Source organism: Hemitrygon akajei, chromosome 26 (assembly GCF_048418815.1).
Source record: "Hemitrygon akajei chromosome 26, sHemAka1.3, whole genome shotgun sequence".
NCBI lineage: Eukaryota > Metazoa > Chordata > Chondrichthyes > Myliobatiformes > Dasyatidae > Hemitrygon > Hemitrygon akajei.
Window position 1 is genome coordinate 23,441,455 of NC_133149.1, and position 20,629 is coordinate 23,462,083.

The 20,629-nt window shown below is 42.0% G+C and overlaps 1 protein-coding gene across 6 annotated transcripts in view; it reads right to left on the bottom strand.

Annotated features, from left to right (window-relative positions):
• Positions 1–20,629, bottom strand: part of robo3 (roundabout, axon guidance receptor, homolog 3 (Drosophila)) — a 569,123-nt gene that overhangs the window by 142,583 nt on the left and 405,911 nt on the right. For all 6 annotated transcript variants that reach the window (XM_073029734.1, XM_073029732.1, XM_073029730.1 and 3 more), the window contains exon 7: positions 3,910–4,034. In XM_073029734.1, the coding sequence (XP_072885835.1) occupies positions 3,910–4,034 (125 nt within the window). The remainder of the gene's footprint in view (positions 1–3,909; positions 4,035–20,629) is intronic.

The window sequence follows — 20,629 nt, forward strand, 5'->3', positions numbered from 1 at the left end:
AGTCTCAGAGGGGATGAGTAATATAGAGAGATGAACCCATGGAAACAAAAATGAATGAACAAAAGAATGAGAATTTTAAATCAAGGAATTAGCTGGGAGCCAACATGCATCATGAAACACAAAACATTGGATGAATGTACATGGAAGGACAGGGGCAGCAAAGTTTTGGATGACTTTGTTTAAGCAGAGTAGGTCAAGAGAAGCTAGCTAAAGCCCATATTCTAGATGCAGGTCTGACTAACACTGAAAGTAGAAAGAAATCTCAAGTTTTACAACAGTACAGTACCTATTTTCCTAAGTGATTACTCATTGGTATGACTGTCAGCCATGCATCAGAGGTGGGGTGAGCTGCATATCACATAGCAAAGAGTTTATTGTACAGCAGAATGTCAACTTTCTCAATAAACAGTCTATTTCAAAGCTCACAAGAAAAAATATTACTATGCATTTTCTCTAGAAATGGTAACTTCTTCAGCAAAATGCTATGACTTAAGAATAGCTAAGGCATAAAGTATGTGCATAAAATAAACCTCAATCACTTGCAGCAGTAGTCTCACATAGGCTTACTGACAAGGGAATTAGCAAATTATTTCTCACCTGGCTAGATAAAGCGCTGTCAGCAAATTATTTTCTAAACTGCAGCTTAACACTTTTTCTACACAAAGGGTGGTGTGTATGTGAAGTGTGCTGCCAGAGGAAATTCTAATTACATTGTTTAAAAGGCATTTGACAGATAAATAGATAGAAAACGTTTGGAGGGATATGCTCCACATGCAGGCAAATGGGACCCGCTCTGATAGACATCTTAGTTGGCATAGAGAAACTGGGTTGAAAGGGCCTGTATCTACACTGTACAACATTACTGTATGGCTCTATAACTTAGACTGACCCTCCATTGCGGCTTTGTTTGAGGTTCTGTTTCTTTCCAGATGAACCTTCAACCTCAATCCCTCTCTATTTGCCCATCCAAAAACATAATTTTCCCCTCAGATTTCCCTTAAATATATCTCCTTTCACCTATGACCTCTAGCTCTTGTCTCACCCAAACTCAGTGGCAGAAGCCTGCTTGTATTTACCCTATCTATACCACTCATAATTTTACATACCTCTATCAAATCTCCCCTCATTCTCCTATGTTCCAAGGAATAAAAGCCTAACTTATTCAATTTTTCACTATAACTCAGGGCCTGAACTCCCAGCCCCATCCTTGCAAATTTTCTCTGTACTCTTTCAATCTGATATATTTCCTGCAGGTAGGTGACCAAAACTGCACACAATACTCCAAATTAGGCCTCACCAAGGTCTTATGCAACTTCAACATCCTAATTCCTGTACTCAGTACTTTGATTTGTGAAGGCCAATGTGCCAAAAGCTTTCTTTATGGACTGGTTTTCCCAGGCCCCTTTGTTCTATCACACACCTCAGCGCCCTACCATTCACTGTGTAGGTCTTAACCTGGTTTGCCTTGCCAAAGTGCAACACCTCACACTTGTCTGTATTAAAATCCATCTGTTATTTTTTCCAGTTGGTCCAGATCACTTTGCAAGTTTCAATGGCCTTTTTTGCTGTCATAGCACCACAGTCCTCAAGGATTTATATAAATCTCCTCCTCCATCTCTTCATGGATCTTTTCCCCACCAGATTTGCACTAGATCTCCTAGATTCTGACTGTAGGAGTGCACACTGCTATTGATTCCATCTGTACTTCAAACAAAGTTGTGATCCAGAACAGATATATTGTCATAGCTTTATGGTGGCATTGGTATCTCGTGTAGGAGGATTAGAAGCCACCATAGACCTGTCTTGTAAGTTACAAGCAGGGTAAATTTTCTTAATTACTAAACAGTGAATAAGCAGCACCGTTGCCCACGGCTCCTGGGAGAAAGTGAGTGAAAGACCTTGAATTTTATTCTTTAAAGAATACTTTGTTCAACCTTTGGGAATGATCCTATTAACAGCAACAGGATACTTCTAACAGCTGTGCTGGCTTTACATCGTAATATCTTCATTGCCTGGATGTAACAGTTAGCCCCAGAGACCAACTCTCAGGAGCCTAGGCCCGTGCAGTTACAGGAGCCACTTGGTGAAACAGTATTTGCGGAGGCACTCTCTGTGCTTGAGTTCTTAACAGGATCACTCATGTGGAAGTCCAGCAACTCCTGAAAGGCACTTGAAAGCTTAAGAAAGCTGTCTCTGCATGCTAAAGCTTAGCATCTTGTGAAAGGTCTCTACAGCCTGCCAGCTGAAAGAAAATCTCTCAGGATGAGTTGCCCTGTTTGTAAGTATGTCATTTGTCTTTTTCCTTTGTGCTCGTCAAAACAAAGGATCTATGTGCTGGGAACGGACGCTCTCAGCTCAGACAGACGTGATCGGCATCAATTACATCCATGTGAGGTGGAGGATGGTGAAAGCAACTGCCCCACCGCCAGCTCTCTGCCTCCACCAGCATCCTTTCCACCCCACCAACACCTACCTGACCAGATGCCTGGAAAGTACAGCCGCTCCAGCAACTGTCAGATACTTTCTATTTCCCAGACCAATAAACCAGTCCAAGTGAGTCTGAGGGAAAGAGTAAACAGGAACTTGAGGGGCAATCTTTTTACTCAGTGGATGGTATGTGGAATGACCCGTCAGATGAAGTGGTTGAGGCAGGTATAATAACCAGGTAGAGACAAGCATATAAGGATCAGTAATGCGGCCTTTTGATCTTATCCACCAAAACTCTGGAATACGCTACTGATGGAGAAAAAGCAGGCTAGTACTGCAGAATATATCAAAACACTTAGAAAAATCTACCCTTTTAAAAAAAAAATTGGCCTATCTATAAGATTGATTAACGCCTGTTGATTACTTTTATATAAATTGGTAAATTCAATTACATTTTATTCTATATATTTGTCTTAACTTATTGTTTTTAATTTTATCTTGTATTTTATGACTATATTGACTTATTTTTAATCTATGTAAAGTATTTTGAGCTGGCATCTTAATGTATGAAAGGTGCTATACAAATAAAGTTACTATTATTGTAACAACATTTAAAAGACAGTTGGTTATGGGCCAAATGCAGGCAACTGGAAGTAACTTGGATTGGTATCTTGGTTAGCAGGGACCAGTTGGGCTGAAAGGCCTCTTTCCCTGCTGTATCACTCTATGAATGCATCAACTGAGTGATGAGCCATCAACCGGATTCCCATTCTAGCCAGAGCCCAGTAAGAAATGGATTGAAGCAATCGTGGTTTAAACTACACCGGTTGGAGCTCAGGGCAAGCCAAAGATCTAGATCATAATGAATATTCTCCTGTTCAGTCTCCACCTGTGTGGACTAGCCCAATCGCTGAAGGAGGCAGTGGGAGGCAAAGGGGAGACATCTTGGGGACTCAGTTTAAAGAGGCGATAGACTGACGGCTATGGAGAACTGGCACAGAAAAGGAAACAAGGCCTGGGGCAGATCAGCCCTGGTTGTATTGAGTTGTGGGACAGACATGAGGGGACTAGGGGCCTATGCAGAACCTAGAACATTGACCAATACAGCACTAACAGGCCCTTCAGCCCACGGCATTGTGCCAAAATAAATAAGATAATGTCACCTGATCCTTTCTGCCTGAATATGGCTTATACCCTTCCATTCCCTGTTGTTCATTTAGAAGCTTATTTAAGAGCCTCTTAAATGCCTCTATCTTATTTGCCTCCAAAAGCACCTCTGGCAGTCTGTTCCAGGTATCTACCACTCTGTGTAAAAAAAAACATAGCCCGCATATTGAAACTTTCCACCTCTCACCTGAAATGCTTGTCCTGTAGTATTGAGTATCCCTCCTCCCACAAGCATTTCAGATTCTTTGTACTGGTAAGGAACATCATATTACTTGGTTCATATGGCTCCCCTTACTCGACTGGTACAGTTCCTACCTGGCTTCCCTCCTTTTGCCAAAAGACAGCTGGTGGAGGGTTTCCCTTGGTCTCACAGAGGAAGGTAACGGAGCGGCCCTGGGCCACAATCTGGTCGCGAGGCCGCACAATGATCTGCGGAGGCACTGCAGTGAGCACAGAAGGAAAGAGCATCACTTTACAAATACATAACTCCAGTAACAAAGTACAGACTTCAGCTGATCACTCCCAGGATACTGTAAAGCTCCACTTTTTTTTGGTTTTTTCATGGATTAAAAATGCAGAAAAGAAGTTTAATTTACCACAGAATCTCCCCTGACCTTGAAACTTTTCCACTCAACAAATGCTGCTAAACGTTGACATTTGCTTACCTGGGCATCAATGCCCCAGTGCTTCTTCAGCAGACTTGCACCAAAGACTGATTTAAATGAACACCTGTCTTTGAGATACAATTATACTCAAACATTTCATGATAAAAATGTGACACGAGCCTACAACGCTGATTTTTCTATGTGGGAGCTAAATGTGGATCCTCTCTTGGTGATTTCAGCGTGGCTTTACCAATGTGATGCAGGCACAACCAGTCAGTCAGTCCACTTGGGCTGCAGCCTGCTTATGATGGGCAAATGACCTGATAGTGTAGGGGCAAATCACTGATCACAAAATGGCTCAATGAATTTACAATGAATATGCAGGAGAGACCCCCTCCAGAATATAGATAATATAGATATATATATATATATAGATCTATATATATAGTGTGTATGTGTGTACACATTTGTGCTCATGACTGTATGTGTGTGGTGTCCATTTGTATGTGGGTGTGTATATATTTACATGACTAGCCTTTGGCCTGATAGTGTGTGCAAGAGTGTAATAGACAGCGTGTGTGTGAGAGAGAGGGATAGGGAGGGTGGAGAAGGGAGGAAGGGGGAAGGAGGAGAAGGAGAGGAGAGAATGAGAGAAACGGAGAGAAGAGAGAGAGAGAGAGAGAGGGAGGAAGAAGGGGGGAAGGAGGAGAAGGAGAGGAAGAGAGTGAGAGAGAGTGTGTGTGTGTATATAAGGGAGAGAGGGGGGGAAGAACGGGGGGGGGGAAGGAGTCTACAATGAGTAGCCATTTATTTTGATGTCATTTTGTCATTTCTGGTGCAGTATACCAAATTCAATCCCAATATTACCACAAAAGTATTAAACTGCCAAAATTTAGAGTGTGTATTAAAAACACATCAAGGTAAGTGTAGACCCATCGCAGAGGTGTGGATAGAAAGGCATCAAGCATAAAGACAGAGACGAGTGCATGTCTGCCCAGATACTGCCAGAGATTCAACCCAATTAAATCAATGTACAGAAAATTGTGTGGCCTTTATTAATGACATGTTCCCTCCATGCCATCTGCCCAGATGAAAACACTCAGTCATCTTATCAGAGAATTTGGCCCATGTGTTCATAAATCAGAAACACATGTAACAAAATAAAATGATTACTTGGTGTAGCAACTACAGCAAGGTGGTCGTGATTAAATTGCTGAATGATATAAAGCTCACTTCAGTCTGTATTTTTCTTGTTATTAGATTATCCACGAATGCATCACTTTGCAATTCAGAATATGCAATGAGCATATTAACTCAATAGGGACCAATAAATTAGCCAGAGTTTTTGCTGAGTTACTAATTGCCTCTGTATTTCCCTTTCTGTCTCCTGGTTTGGCCCTGAGAACCCACCAGATTGATTGTATCCCGCCACCACACTTCATTGTAAGAACCTGTTTTTTTTCCCTATTCTCAAATTCTGACTTGCCTGTTGAGTATTGCAGAATTTATGTTTCAGATTTGCAGCACTGGAAGATCTACAACACTGGGAATAAACACACAATTTCTAAAGGAAAACCTTTTGCTTTCTAAAGGAGTGGTGCCAGGAGATGGAGAGTGTAGACGTGGAAAGTGTCTGTACATTGGCACGTGTGTTTTGCACTTAGCCTGTCTGCTTGTGTGCACGTGTTTGTGAGATCAAAACACGAGTGTACGTAGCTGTGCTTTGTGAATGTCCGATGGGGAAAGGCTGAGGACCTGATCGAATTCACTATCCAGCCTCCGCGCAGAGGAAAGGTCGTTTGGGTGATGACCAATCAGCAAGGGCACACCATTTCCCAGGAAACAGAATGAGAAGAGAGAAGGGGATAAATGAAGAAGATGAGGGAGGTCCCTTTATGAACCTGTCACAGTAAATACAGCAGAAGAACAATATGCAGCTTTGAGTGTGCTGTGCTACCATGAGTAAAAGTTGCTGAAAGATATTGACATCTGGCATACCTTGAGCATATAACTTTGGAGCTGGTTATAAATGTCTGGTGAAAGCAAACAGCAGGACAGGCAGCCAGTGGTCAGGAGCCTGCTCCTGAGAGACGTCCTTGAAGGAAGAAGGCTCAATCCATCAACTCAACAGCAGAAGTTTACTGAGAAAGGGTCTTTAAAGCTACATCACATTAAGGTGCTTACGCCAAGTTAATTATCTTAAAATGAAGGCCAGAGGCTCAGAAGCAGGTTCTGACCACAATTTGGCTCATGCCCTGTCAGTGATCTTGCAATCTTCACCTTGTGAAAGGGAAAGCAGATAACGAACAAACATTCTCTGTTATAGGATTTATCACAATCTCAGAACAGCCCAACTTTATGATCAACAAAGTTATTTTGAAACATAGTTTCTTTAGTTATTTAGGAAACAGAAAAGCATATTTATGTACAGAAAGCTCCCACAATCAGCCTCGTGTAAACGAGCAGCTAACTTGTTTTATGCTGGTGATTAAGAGAGAAACATGAGTCAAGGCATCCTGACCTTTTTCAAATACTCTTCTGGGACCTTTTATGTCCACCTGAGAGAGCAAGTGATGCCTTTTTATTCAAAAGACTTCCGGCAGTGTCACCCCCTCACTATTTCACAGGGGAATTGGCCCAGGATTTGTGCTGCAGAATCTAAAGCGGCATTTGAATCCAGTACCTCAGATACGGAGGTGAATGTGCTTCATCATAGCAGTGGGTCATGGGATGACCAGGCTTAGAATAGTGGATACACAACTGCCCCCTTCTCAGTTGCAGATATGGACTCTTCACTATTGGTGTGCTTTACTTTTCTGCTTTTGAAAGGGTTGCCTCCAGAGTGCATTAAATGTGAATCGATTTACTAACAGAAACTAGCAGCTGATGGTGACAATTTGAGCCTGTTTATGGAGTTCCTCTTTAGGACTTTGAGCTGCACCAGACATAAACACATGTGCACACACAGAGATAGACACAGAGTGACAGACACATACAGAGAGGCATTCATCAACACGGAACGGAACATACAGTACTAAGTCAGAGAAAGATGGACTAAGAGACAGATATAAAAATTGGCACATCGACATGTGCATGGACAGATGTGCAGGCAGACATTCTCAGACATTGAACAGTTAATTGTAACAAGGCCTGCCCTGTGGAAACCAGATGGGTAATAAAAGTGAGCCTCTCGGCTACCCGCTTGCTGTGACCTTCACTTACTGGGTTCTATGTGAGACTGAAACGCATACTTAATGTAGCTGAGGGATTAATCAATCACATCAGTCAGGTTCTGATTATATTTTAATGTGGGGGGAAGTGGGGAATTCATGGCAGCTTTCACAGCCTGATGAAAAGCAATTTGCCAGCTATCAGGAAGGCCAGAAGGTCAAAGACAATGTCTATTGGGTCATGTGGAGCTTCCTGCTTGGGACACCTCAACTGAGGTCTCTTCCCTTCTTCACCAAGTATTCAAATGTGGGCGCACAGTTGACTTTTAGCAATCAACAGCCTGAGTCTGACCTCTTCTCTGCCCACTACTCAAATAACTCTGTCTCTGTTTGACAGAGTGGGTTATCATTCCTCTTTGAATGTTGCTAGTCAGATGACACGGCACATCACATTTCTTTAAATATTACTCAGTGAATTATGAAGGGCAGCTTAACACACTGTATGGGTTTCCTCCCGGTGCTCCAGTTTCCTCCCACAGTCCAAAGACGTACCGGTTAGTAGGTTAATTGGTCACATGGGTTTGTATGAGATAATTGAGCCAAAGGCCTGTTATACCATGTTGTATCTCTGAACAATAAACCAGGGGTTCCCAATTTGGAGTCCATGGAGCCCTCGGTTAATGGTAGGGGTCCACGAGTTAAAATGGTTAGGAACCCCTGCAATAAATAGATAAATGATAGATAAACAAAAGATAGATAGACAGATAAATAAATAAATAGATTAAGTGACCTAATTGCTCACTCCTATCTGCATTTGTGGCTAATGGCTTTGGAAAAACACTATCAACAGTCTTCATAAAATCCTCCAAGAGTACGGGAAAGATATAAAAACCACTCTAGGCTAACAGCTCTGGCATTGGGCTCTTAGTTACAATCAGCGAGTTCCATTGGGCAGGACATATAATTCGCCTGCCTGACATCAGTCACAAAACTAACACTACTCTGAGAGCTGGCAAGGGAGGAGATCACCAGGAGGCCATGGGAAAAGATGGAAGAATGCACTCAAAGCCTCTGGAAAAAAAACAACATTCTCATGAACTGCTGAGAATCTCTGGCCCTTAACCATTCAAAGTGGAAAAGAAACAGTGAGGATGATGCTTAGAACATCTAGACCATCATCAGGAGCACTCACCGTCCTGAATAAGTGGTGCAGACAGCAATGACCTACAGACTACTTCCTGCCCCATGTGTGAAAGAGTACGTAGTTCCCACATTGTCACCTCAGTATCCAGAAAACTGGAGTGGAAGCAAGTCATGATCAGTCCTGAGAAACTGCCCACGAAGAGGCAACCGCAAACTCACTTGAGTAACCACAAGGAAAAGTGGGTGCGGTAATTGGGAAAAATCGCACTACCACAATGACTGCAGCAACACATTTATTCCTTTGAACAGCAGCATTTATACTCCAAGAGAAATTCTGTAGAGTGTGTAGACATGATAGATCCCGCATTTCTCAAGTTATTTCTTGTTTGAGTTTAGAAAAAATTAGAAGTGTTGTCTTTGACCCTTCAGTTAAATTTGAAGAAACTTGGAGACCATTTATTCAACATTTTCATATGAGCTAAACTGACTTTTCCTAAACCGTACTTTTATTATCCTTAATTATTTGGATGGAGGTACGGAGTTATTGATGCTACTGTGTATATTTGACATAATGCAATGGCCCATGTTGGTTAGGTTTTTTTCTTTTTTGGGGGGGGATTTTCTCTTTACTCCATTTTTCATAATTACTATGAGTTTGGGAAGTTATTATATATGGATTATCATCTATTTGTATTTATACTTTAACCTAGTGATATGTACTCTCAAACTCTCTGTATTCATGTTTCATTTATGTTTGTTTAAAATTAATAAAAAGATTTTTTTTTAAATTCCGCAGATGCTGGCAATCTTGAACACATACAAAATTCTGGAGGAACCCAGCAAATCAGGCAGCATCTAAAAAGGGAAATAAACAGTCAACGTTTTGGATCGAGACCCTTCATCAGGACTTCTAATGAAAGGTCTTGGCCCAAAATGTTGACTGTTTACTTCCCTCCATAGATGCTGCCTGATCTGCTGAGTTCCTCCAGAATTTTGTGTATATTGCTCTACGGTAAATAAACTTTGAAATCCGTCTTCATTCAATAATTCCACACTTCATTTGCCTTCCTGTTTAAACCAAAGATATTCATGTCAACAAAAAGAAAGAGCTTCCATCTATTTTGGAAATTCAAAGTGGATGACTTTGAGATCCTGTCAACCTTTCCTCAGCTGATGTCTGTTCCACAAGAACGTCCACAATCTCTTTGCCTCTTTGATTGTTTATCCAAAAATATTGCTGGTTGATACAGAAAGGGAGCAGATTGTTAGATCTGTTTAAGGAGCAAGGCTAATAATAAGCATCTCTGTCTAAGAGTTGAGAGGGAATGAGAGTAGGGAAGATGTATAGCGGTGTCAGGTGTTAGATTGTGAAGCTGATCAGCCGAGGCCTTGGGTTAATGAAGCTATAGATTTGAAGATAGTCCCTCCTTGAGTCAGAATCCTCTGGGCATTCAAAAATGTTGCTCCCACAATACAAAACAAATCCCTCTCTGTGAAAGATGGTATCGAATTGCTGTGTGTGGTTACAAAGTACAATTAACATCCCTGCCTTACTTGGTGCCTGAAGCCTAAATTAGTACCTGAGGACATTGCTGATAGTTTTCTAGGCAGATTAATTATATCAAAGATGGCGGCAAGCAGTTGGGAGTCCAATATGATTACATCAGTTAACTAGAAAAATGGCTTGCGACCCCTCCAGATGACTGCGAGGAGATTTAGTGCACGATATGCCATGACTCTCAGTGACAAGGCCTCACATTCAATTCTGTACTGAGACAAGCAGGGAAACATCAGCCTCATAAACACCTGGCCTTGGACATGAATATCAATATTGACCAAGATATTTTTATTTGTTACCAGCCTATTGCAGACATTCCCTTTGTTCTCTGCAACCTAAACATGTTTGATATCTTGACTTGTTCTGCTTCTGATCAGAAGTGTTGACTTTTTTTTCCTCCACTGATTTTACTGACCCACTTAATATTTCTACTTTTATTTCGTATTTCCAGCACCTGCATTTTGCTTTTCCATTCTGATTGTATCAATTTCAAAAATGCCTTAAAGTTATATCCCCTACTGAGGTAGTTGAGAAATGATGGCATTCTGCATCCTGACTGATTGAAATCTATATGAGGCTGTTTTTAAATTGCAACCATCTCATATTGCTTAATATGTAGCTCAACTGGGGTTAGTCTTTGGAATGGTAGCCTGCTGCATTGATTCTTAGCGCTCATATTTTACAGTGCAGTGTGTAACTGCATATTAAACTTCCTTCGTATAAAATATATTTTGTTGGCCTCACTCTCTCTAAGCATTTATACCAGAACAGAAAGGGAGACGAGCTTGGACCTTTCCTTGAGTGACTTGAATGAATGATATTGCAGGCACATCTTGGTCTTCTTTCATCCTCAATTTCACATGCTCAAACGCTCAAGAAAAAAAATTGCACACACTTGTATGCAAGATTGCAAAGGTAAAAGGTATGGAACTATCAAAGATGTTACACCAAACACCTTCAACCAAATTAAAATAGCTTCCAGATGAAGTTAGAGATGATATCAGATGCACATCAGCTCTGGCAGGGTTTGCAGGCCATTACTTCCTACAAGGGGAAACCTAACATCATAAATGGCTGTGAAGCTTCACTCCCAGATGAGCTCAACACTTTTTATGCACACTTTGAAAGGGAGAATAAAAGTGCACCCTGTGTGAATCCATGCAGCATCTGGAGCCCTTGTGATCTCTGTCTCAGAGGCTGGCATCAGAACATCTTTCAAGAGGGTAAACCCTCTCAAGGCAACATGCCCTAATGTTGGACCTAGCAGAGCACTGAAAACCTGTGGCAACCAACTAGCGGGAGTGTTCGAGGACATCTTCAATCTCTCACTGCTGCAGTCGGAGATTCCCACCTATTTCAAGGACATCAATCGTACTAGTGCCCAAGAAGAGCAGGATGTGTGCTTTCGATCACTATCGCCCAGTTACACTGACATCTACTGTGATAAAGTGCTTTGAGGGGTTGGTCATGGCCAGAATTAACTTCTGCCCAATGAAGGACCTGGACCCCCTGCAATTTGCGTATCGCCACAACAGGTGTACGGCGGATGCAAACTCACTGGCTCTCCACTCAGCTTTGCACACCTGGACAACAGCAATACCTACATCAGGCTGCTGTTTATTGATTACAGCTCAGCATTCAATGCCATCATCCCCTCAGTACTAATCAACAAGCTTCAAGGTCAGGCAGCATCTACAGAAGTGAATCAGCAGTCAAGGTTTCAGGCCAAGACCCTTCAGGTGAGGCAACATTTCACCTGTGAATCTCTCGGGGTTGCCTATTGCATCTGGTGCTCCTGAAGCAACCTTCTCGACATTGCTGAGACCCGGCGTAAATTGTGGGACCATTTTTTTGAGCACCTCCACTCCACCAGCCAAAAGAGAAATTCCTGGTGGCCAACCATTCTAATCCTATTCTCATTCCTGTTCTGACATGTTGGTCCATGGCCTTCTCTTTTGCCACGATGAGGCCACTTTCAGATTGGCAGAGCAACACCTCAAATTTTGTCCAGGTAGCCTCCAACCTGATGACATGAACATCAATTTCTCCTTCTGGTAATATTTTTCACTCCCCCTTCCTTCGTCTTCTATTCCCCACTCTCCTCATCTGCCAATCACCATCTGGTGCCCCTCCTTCTTCTCTTTCTCCTATGATATGTTAGGAACACCTCCCATTCTGGCAAGGTGCTAATGAGAAGCCAATTTTGGAGATTAGAATCTTTGATAATCAATGGTCATATCTGTCATGCAGCCATCTCCACTTCAAAGGAGTGAAAAAAGAGCTAGAATGACAAAAAGAAACTCTAATTTCTGGTCAAAGATGGAAACAGTATGATAAGGAAGATTAGAATATGGGCTACAGGAAATTAAGGTGATACATGGAGGAATGCCCTTTGAATTCAGACAGGGCTGTCAAAGCAGATTGAATCTTTTAGGATAAACACTCCAGCAGACTGAGCTTTGAAAGGTCAGGATTTCGCTGCTTATAAGTACTGCAGTTTAGTCGCATTATTCACTGCAGCCCCCACTCCCACTTTCATTTTTTTTCCCTCCTGTCCCTATTACAATTATGCACTCCACTTCAGCTGGAGGAAAGACCCTTGGGACCAGCTTCCAAGCACCTACTAAATTCTTGAAGCACTCCCTCACTCTGCCTGGTGTCCGAAGTCACACTTGTTTTGTCCTAGCTCATGTCTGAGTATGCTGACTCTGCCCTGTGTGAAAACAAGAATTTTGGCATGATTGAAAGAAGTGGGCCTCAATGTTTGCCAAATGACACCCTCTTACTATCTTTCCTTTCGGTTAGTCCTGACGAAGAGTCTCGACCCGAAACGTCGACAGCGCTTCTCCCTGTAGATGCTGCCTGGCCTGCTGTGTTCCACCAGCATTTTGTGTGTGTTGTTCCCTACTTAAGGGCCAGCTAGTCTCTATTTCTCCAGCTCAACTCTGTTTTTCAACACAGAGATAAGCTGGAGATCATAAACAGAAGAGATTTTGCAGATGCTGGAAATCTTGAGCAACACTCACAAAATGCTGGAGGAACTCAGCAGGTCAGGCAGCATCTATAGAGGGGAATAGCCAGCCAATGCTTTGGTCTGAGATCCTTCATCAGGACTGGAAAGGAAAAGGGCGGAAGCCTGAATAACTAGGGTGGGGGAAGTGGGAGTGCAAGCTGGCAGGTGATGGGTGGTACAAGGTGAGGGGGAAGGTGGATGGGTGAGCGAGGCAGGGATCAAGTAAGAAATTGGGAGGCGATAGGTGGAAGAGATAAAGGTGTGAAGAAGATGGAGTCTGATAGGAGAGGATATTGAACCATAGGAGAAAGTGAAGGAGGAGGGGAACCAGAGGGAAGTGATGGGCAGGGATGGAGAAGAAAAGGGGTGAGAGGGTAACCAGAATGAGGAATGAAAAAAAGAGAGAAGTAGTGGGGGATGGGGGGGGGAGAAAATTACTGGACATTGGAGAAATATGCCAGAGATCATGACCTTCTTTCTGCCCTGCTGGGCTCAGTGTTTTACGTGCAGTCCATCATGTTTACATTGCAATGGCCAATGCTTGCAGCACAAACTTCTCACAATGTCACCAATCCTCAATGCAAGTCAATGGTTTATCTTCTCTTTGGTTTCTCTTTCTTTTTAGTTAATTTCTAGTACACTGATATAGGAGCAGGAGCAGGTCAGCTTTGCATCAAGGTTTTCAATCGCAACACAATTTTCCTGCATGGCACCCAGAATCTTAATTCCCTTTATATTCAGAAATCTTGGTTTTTCATGAATGCCACCTGAGACTCCACAGCCTTCCAGTACTGAGAATTTCACTTTTTGAAAAGAAATCTCTCCGCATCTCAGTCCTAAAGAGTTTACCCTTTATTCTGATTGTGCGATTCCTGATTCTTCTCCCCTCAGTAAGGAAAAACATACTGCATACCTTCATGAGAAATTTAGAGTGCTTCCTGAACATCACTTGGTTCCAGGCCAACTCTTTAGTGTTAATTATTTGTGCCCTCTGAAGGGGGAAAGTATGCTGTTTTGTCTACAGGACATGAATATCAGGAGGTTCTTCCACCACTACTTTGAGTGACTATGTCACAGAGGAAGGCCATTTGGCCCATAGGGTCAAGGCCAACACTCAACAATCAGTTCCATTCACTGTTTTCTAAGCCCCACTCCAAGACCCTGCAACTTATTCTCTCTCTTCCTACAGTAAGGCATAATTTTACAATATCCAATTAACCGACCAGCACCTGCCTGAGATATGAGAGAAAACAGCAGCGCTTGGAATCAGAATCAGAGTCTGGTTTATTATCACTGATACAAAATGAAATTTGTTGTTTTGCGGTAGCAGTAAAGTGCATCCATACTTCCAGAGAGAGAAAGTGCAAACTACTCTAGGATTGAACCCTGGTCATTGAAGCCATGAGGCAGGAGTACTAACCACTGTGCCATTCAACTTTAGGGCATCTCCCTTGGCTCAGTGGTAATGATATTTAGTTCTGAGTCCTCATGAATTAGGCCCAAGCCTCATTTTAGATGTGACTTAACACTACACCTTGCTGGAATACTGCCCTCTCAGGGATTTAATCTTTCACATAAGATAGTACATATAATTCTTCCACCCCTCTCAGGTATACAAGATCTCATGAAAACAAGGAAAGAATATTAGCCAGCAGTTATCATTTGGTGGCCATCTTTGCCTATTGGGCAGATCTTGCTGAGCACATATTGTTCTTGAACCAGAGGCACACATTTCCAATGCTTATTAAAGACAGAGAAGCATTTTGGGACATCCTGAGATGACATGAGGTGCAACATAAACATGCCTGCCCTTTCTCTCATTAATGAGGGAATGGACCAGGCTATGGCCTGGTGAACATTGATTATAGCCACAGAATAAATGGAACTCTTGAGATAATGAAGGCAGAAAGAAAGGCAACCAAGATCAAAGTTCTGAAGTGAAAATGTTCACAGAAACAGAAATGTGGGAATGAAAATTCCTCTTGGAGATTAGTACGAGCAAGATTCCAGTAGGAAGGACACTCTATTCTTCTATCAGACTTTGAATTAGCTTTTCCTGTGTACTCTTTTGAACTGATTCACACACAAAAGGCCTTGCTGAGAATTCTTCCACAAGGCTGCCAGCTGCTTCCTGGAAAGATAATCCAGATGTTAATCTCCAAATGTTAACAATAAACCTGAGTGAGTGCATATGTGGGACTGAGACGGATATTTTTTGCTGGCCTACTAATTATCCCTCTCCCATTGCAGCTAACGGCATCTTGAGATGTGTGGGGTTTAACAGGGAAACACTAGGAAAACAGAGGCAGCAGAACAATGAGCCACAAATAGCACTGGGGGTTACTGAATGCAAGATTGAGGCAGAACGAGCTTAGGAATTCATTCAGTTAGCATGTTTCCGTTTCAGGGTTACTTAGGACTCATTTTCATGTGGAATCACACTACTCCTAAAATTTGACCAGATACTTGCAGCCAAAGGCACCCCAATGCATCTGACCCAATTTCTGCGTCAGCCGGGCAAAGGCATGAGAAGATTTTGCCAAGTATTCATCATTTACTTGTCATGAATGTTCAAGTACAAATGAAACACTGAAGCACTGCCGAATTAAAGCATAATGAATGCGGAAGGCACTTATCTGCATAAGGCTGTGTATGAGATGGACACAGGGAGAATTAAATCTTATCATTGAGGTAACTCCCTACATCGATCTTGAAGTATCTCAGTGCAATGTGCAAGCGATACCTGCTACAACGGGAAAATCCGTAAACCTGGCAACATGTGCTTGGTCCCTCTGCTGCTCTCTGTCAAGATCTCTGCTCTCTTAGAATAGAGGGCATGTGTGGCCTTCCGTCTAGAACAGCGGAGGCAAAGTTCTGATTTCTCTAGCTTCAGCTTGGAAGGAGCCCAGTGCCTCAAACTGACTGCCATTTGCTCCTTTGGAGCCAGTGATGAAAGATCCTTGCTCTACCACGCAGTCAGAGTAGTTGGTGGAGCAGGTGGTGTGTTTTCCTGAGGACATCCTCACTAAAGCCCAAGATCTTCACGTACTGTTCTTCATGGGTCAATTGGGATTGCTCAAGACGGAGATGTTTGCTGAGGATCCTTCTCCTCATCTTCTCTTCAGTCAGTAGATCCTCTCCTGCTCCTCCTGTCATATCAGGGAGACAGCTGCAAAAACACTCATGGTTTTGAGCAACCTGTCATGACAGAAGCCTTTTGTTCAAGATAAACTCCTTCAACACCTGGCACCTCCGACTGTAATACTTTGTGCAATATACTATGCCAGCTATAACACTGATCTCAAATCTGAGTGATTGACGTCATAATTCACCTTCTCCATTCACTCCTAATAGGTGCTACAACCCCTAAAAATGACTCCCGATATGATAGTCAGTGAGAATCCCACTGTAATTACATGTTAAACCAGACACCAGTTTGGAAACAAATCAGCTTTCGTAGCTCCCACACAAGAGCAGTAAACAGATACATTCTGTAGCCCACAGTTCTTGTTCCAAGAAATCATTGCTTCTTATAGCTTAGTTGGAGGCCATTTGCCCCCTTTGCTTGTGCAGCTCTTTGAAAATTTGGCTCACTCCACTGCTTTATTCTGCTTAAGTTCCTTTTCCAACTGGACTCTGCTTCTATTTTGAAAGTCCCTGCTTGTTTTGCATCCATAGTCTTTGGACGCTGAAATTATATTGAAGGAGCTCTGTCAGGCTCAGCATATTGAAGCTCGCTGTTGATAGAGACTGAACAGGAAATGCTGCTTTTAATAATGAATACATTCTACTTTATAACAACTCGCTGCCCAAAATTATCCTCATCACTCCAGGTGCTTTAAATCTGCAGCCACTGAAATCATCACCAGGCCCTGCCAGTGTAGGCTTTACACTTAACTCACATTTCAAAATTGTGAATGGAACAATTAAACCTTAACCTTCTCAATTTCAAAAAGACCAACCTCAGTCCCTCTCTCATTTCACGCAACTGGAAGTCCACATACCCTAGTTACCGTTCTGGTAAACTTTCCCTCAACCATTTCCAAGTCTTTTACTTCCTTCCTGCTGTATAGGCAGATGGACCTAAATACTTAGAGATAAAGCTCAGCCAGCATTCTAGATGAATCTGGCATCATCTGCAGCTGAAGGATTTTGGAGGTTCCTAATGCTGCAATCGCACATCTAGTCCATCTATCTTAAAACATTACTTTTGCATCATAATATGTAGTTGTTACATAAGCTAAGCGTATGACACAGCATCGCTCCTGGACACTACTTGTAAGGATGGTTTCGTATCGGCTGTTGCAATCTGTATTGAAGGCGTTTTGCACATGGAGGTGGTCAGATCATGAGGCTGGCAAAGTGGGTGTGGGGCAGAGTAGACGAGACTGCCTCCTGACCAGTTCTTGCCTGCTTGTGGCTAGTAGACCCAATGCTGGGAGATCATTCTGATATTTTACGCTGTGTGCAAGTACAGGGGTGAAATGTTCAGCCGCTGTACCATTGGATAAGAGGCTGAGGTCGACTTTGGTGCAAGGATGGTGTTGGCTGGAGTTCTTCAGCCACAATACAGCTGTAAATATCCAAAAGAAGAACATTTAAGTCCTGTGCGCAGCCTTGTTGCTGGGATGCGATTTGTTGCTAGGTGGGGGACTTGCTCTGTAGGGTGGAGGGTGGGGTTGCCAGTGCAAGAAGTTTGAAAACCACTGTTCCATGCCCTGATAATTTGACTGTAATGGTGCAATTTTCCACATGAACCTACCATGCTTGCCAAGCAAGACCTGCATCTGGAGTTCATCCGCCACCTTTAATGTGCCAACAATATGAAAATCTGTGGTAATGTTTCACACTCACAGAAATGTATAGATGTGCTTTGAAGCTCATTAATCAGGATAAAAGAACTTCAAGATGATTTGGATATTCCTATTCAGCACTGCTAATTAGAACTAAGTCAGACTGAAATATAACTGAATGACTTTAAATCAATTCATAGTTGACTCTTTTCTTCTGTAGTATTGTTGCTTGATAGTAAATTTTAAAGTGAGCACAAGGGCCAATGAAAAGGTTCATTCTAATTCCAAGTCTCTCCTTCCTTCACCCTCCACTCTGGCCCTTTTGTTTGGAAGAATGAAGCAGGCTGTGGGGTGGGGGGGGGAGTAGAGAGGAATAATTCTCCAAAGAAAACATTACCATGGTTCTCCAGCCATTCCATCAGAAAACCCACTTCCACAATTCAGTGGACAATCCTTCATCTAGTCAAGAGGTTTCCCTTTTTCCCAGAGAAGCTCACCCCATCCCATACACCCCACCTCAAACCTTAAAGTCAGAGGTATTAATTAGACACATTATGAAGTTCTCTAACAGGTCTAAATTTGCCATTGGTCATGATCAAATTTACAATGCTGATTATCGGAGGCAGATATATCCTTTTACAAAAACAGTAGAGGATATGAAACAAAAGATGCTGCAAAACACAGCAGCAGGTCTGTGAAGAGGAATAACAGCTTTGAGAAAGAATTATACCCAAAACATTAAAGCTGTCTTATTTTTATACACATTGACAATTCTGCTGAACATTTATTGCTTATTCTCATTTTATTTCAGACCATGAGCACTTGCAAACGTTTATCTGTTCTACTGCCTTGATCTATTCACTATCAGATTTCCTTTTATGAAGCAGACCGCTTGTTAGTGCAAGCGTGCTTTGTTAACAGAAATGCCTGATGTGATTTTTCTAATGGCATGGCCCCTTTAAGTATTTAATCCAGCTTCCCCCAGTTGAGTACATTTCCGGCCTGATTTTAGATGCTAGACTGATAACACACCAGTTTATTTTTGGATCCATCCCAGCCTGTTTCCAACAGAGACTCACTCATTAATGTTTTGAGCATGCCATTTTGACACAGTTCAGTTAGACAGCATATCCTGTCTAGTATCAATAAAAGTTTTCACTAATCACCATGTTCTCCAGTTTTATTTTATATCCTTTCTTTGCTCTCCTTCTCTTCTCAATTATGTCTCCACTGTTGACAGTGACTGTTGCTCCCAGCTGCTGACCATGCCTGAGCTGATAACGCTTTTGACAGATGTTGTTTGACAATAAAGAGTGGTTGGTGATGGGATGATGCCATCATAACACATCCAGTCCTGCTTGACCAGAACTGCACGCTGGTGATGCTAAAGCCTGCAACGCACAACGTGGCAAAGGAGGCCAATCAATTCCAACCAAGACCCATTTACAGAGCTGATGATTATGCTTGCTCTTTAAATATATTTCCTAAAAGGAAAAGAACATTTGAATGTCATCTATTTTCACACAGCAAAACTAGACGCATTATCTCTTGATGTTAACTTGTTACCTGAATTGATACAAAATCGTTGTTCATATTGTCAATCTCGTATTTGTAGGTGTTGTCACACGGCATACAAACTGTCACAGGTGCTAATACCACCACTCCTGCTAAGTGATGTACATGGAACTTCTGCAGCTGTATGTGTCTGATAATATATATTTTTTTCCCCAATTGCTTGTGATACAAGACTGTTTTACAAGCTGGTAATGACATTTTGTCTATTGAAAAGGTACCAGTTTTGGTGATTTTGGTGACCCATGTACTTCACCACATAGCAACAAGCACTGTGACATCATCAACAAGCGACCCAAATACTTAAAGCCTCTCCAGATGAGTTCATGGCTGGTCTCATGTAAATGTGGATGAATTTATGGTAAAATGAGACTTCTTTCACAAGGAATTGAATCTTGACTATTCTGTGCATTCAAAACCCTTCGCATGGAGCTTTCTTTCAGTGGAAAGCTAAGGGCACGTTTCAAATGAAAATCAATCCTTCACAATCTCCACCTAACCCAGCATGCAACAGTAAGTAAATGAGATGAAATGAATACTTACTGAATGGACCAACTGAAACAAAGAAAAAATGAAAAAAATTCATGAGATGTTAAGGAAAATTCATGAATGAACTCATACACAATGGCAGCATAAATGTCAGTTTAAAAGTGAGAAACAGCAGGAAATGTTAACTTCAGCTATTGATAAGGGGCAAATGATTTGCTGCAGTAATTAGCAGTTAGATTGACTCTGACCACCAAACCAATCAAATCTCTCTGTCTGAGAAATTCCATGCATCTCATGATAATTTGGCAGTAGTTTAAGTGCGATAAGTGCCAAATGCTGCATCAAATCATTGGACCCTGTTAGAGCATGGAGAGAAATGCAAAGTCATCATTACAATTTAATTGCTATCTCTTTGCAGTGACTCACAACCACATTCCTCTTGTATAAAGACATGTCATCATTTTCTTTTACAAATATATAAAGGATATGTCAGGGGGTTGCACATAGAATATAATGAGTATCTTCTCACATCAAACTGAGTTTAATTCCCTCATGCCTTCTGTGCTCATAAGTAACTGACTTTCCCCATTATTTTGTGGATATTTATTATATCTTTACTGCTGGCTATGACACAATATATTCATAGCACTGCATAAAATAATAATCTAACAAATACATGATTTTATAATCTT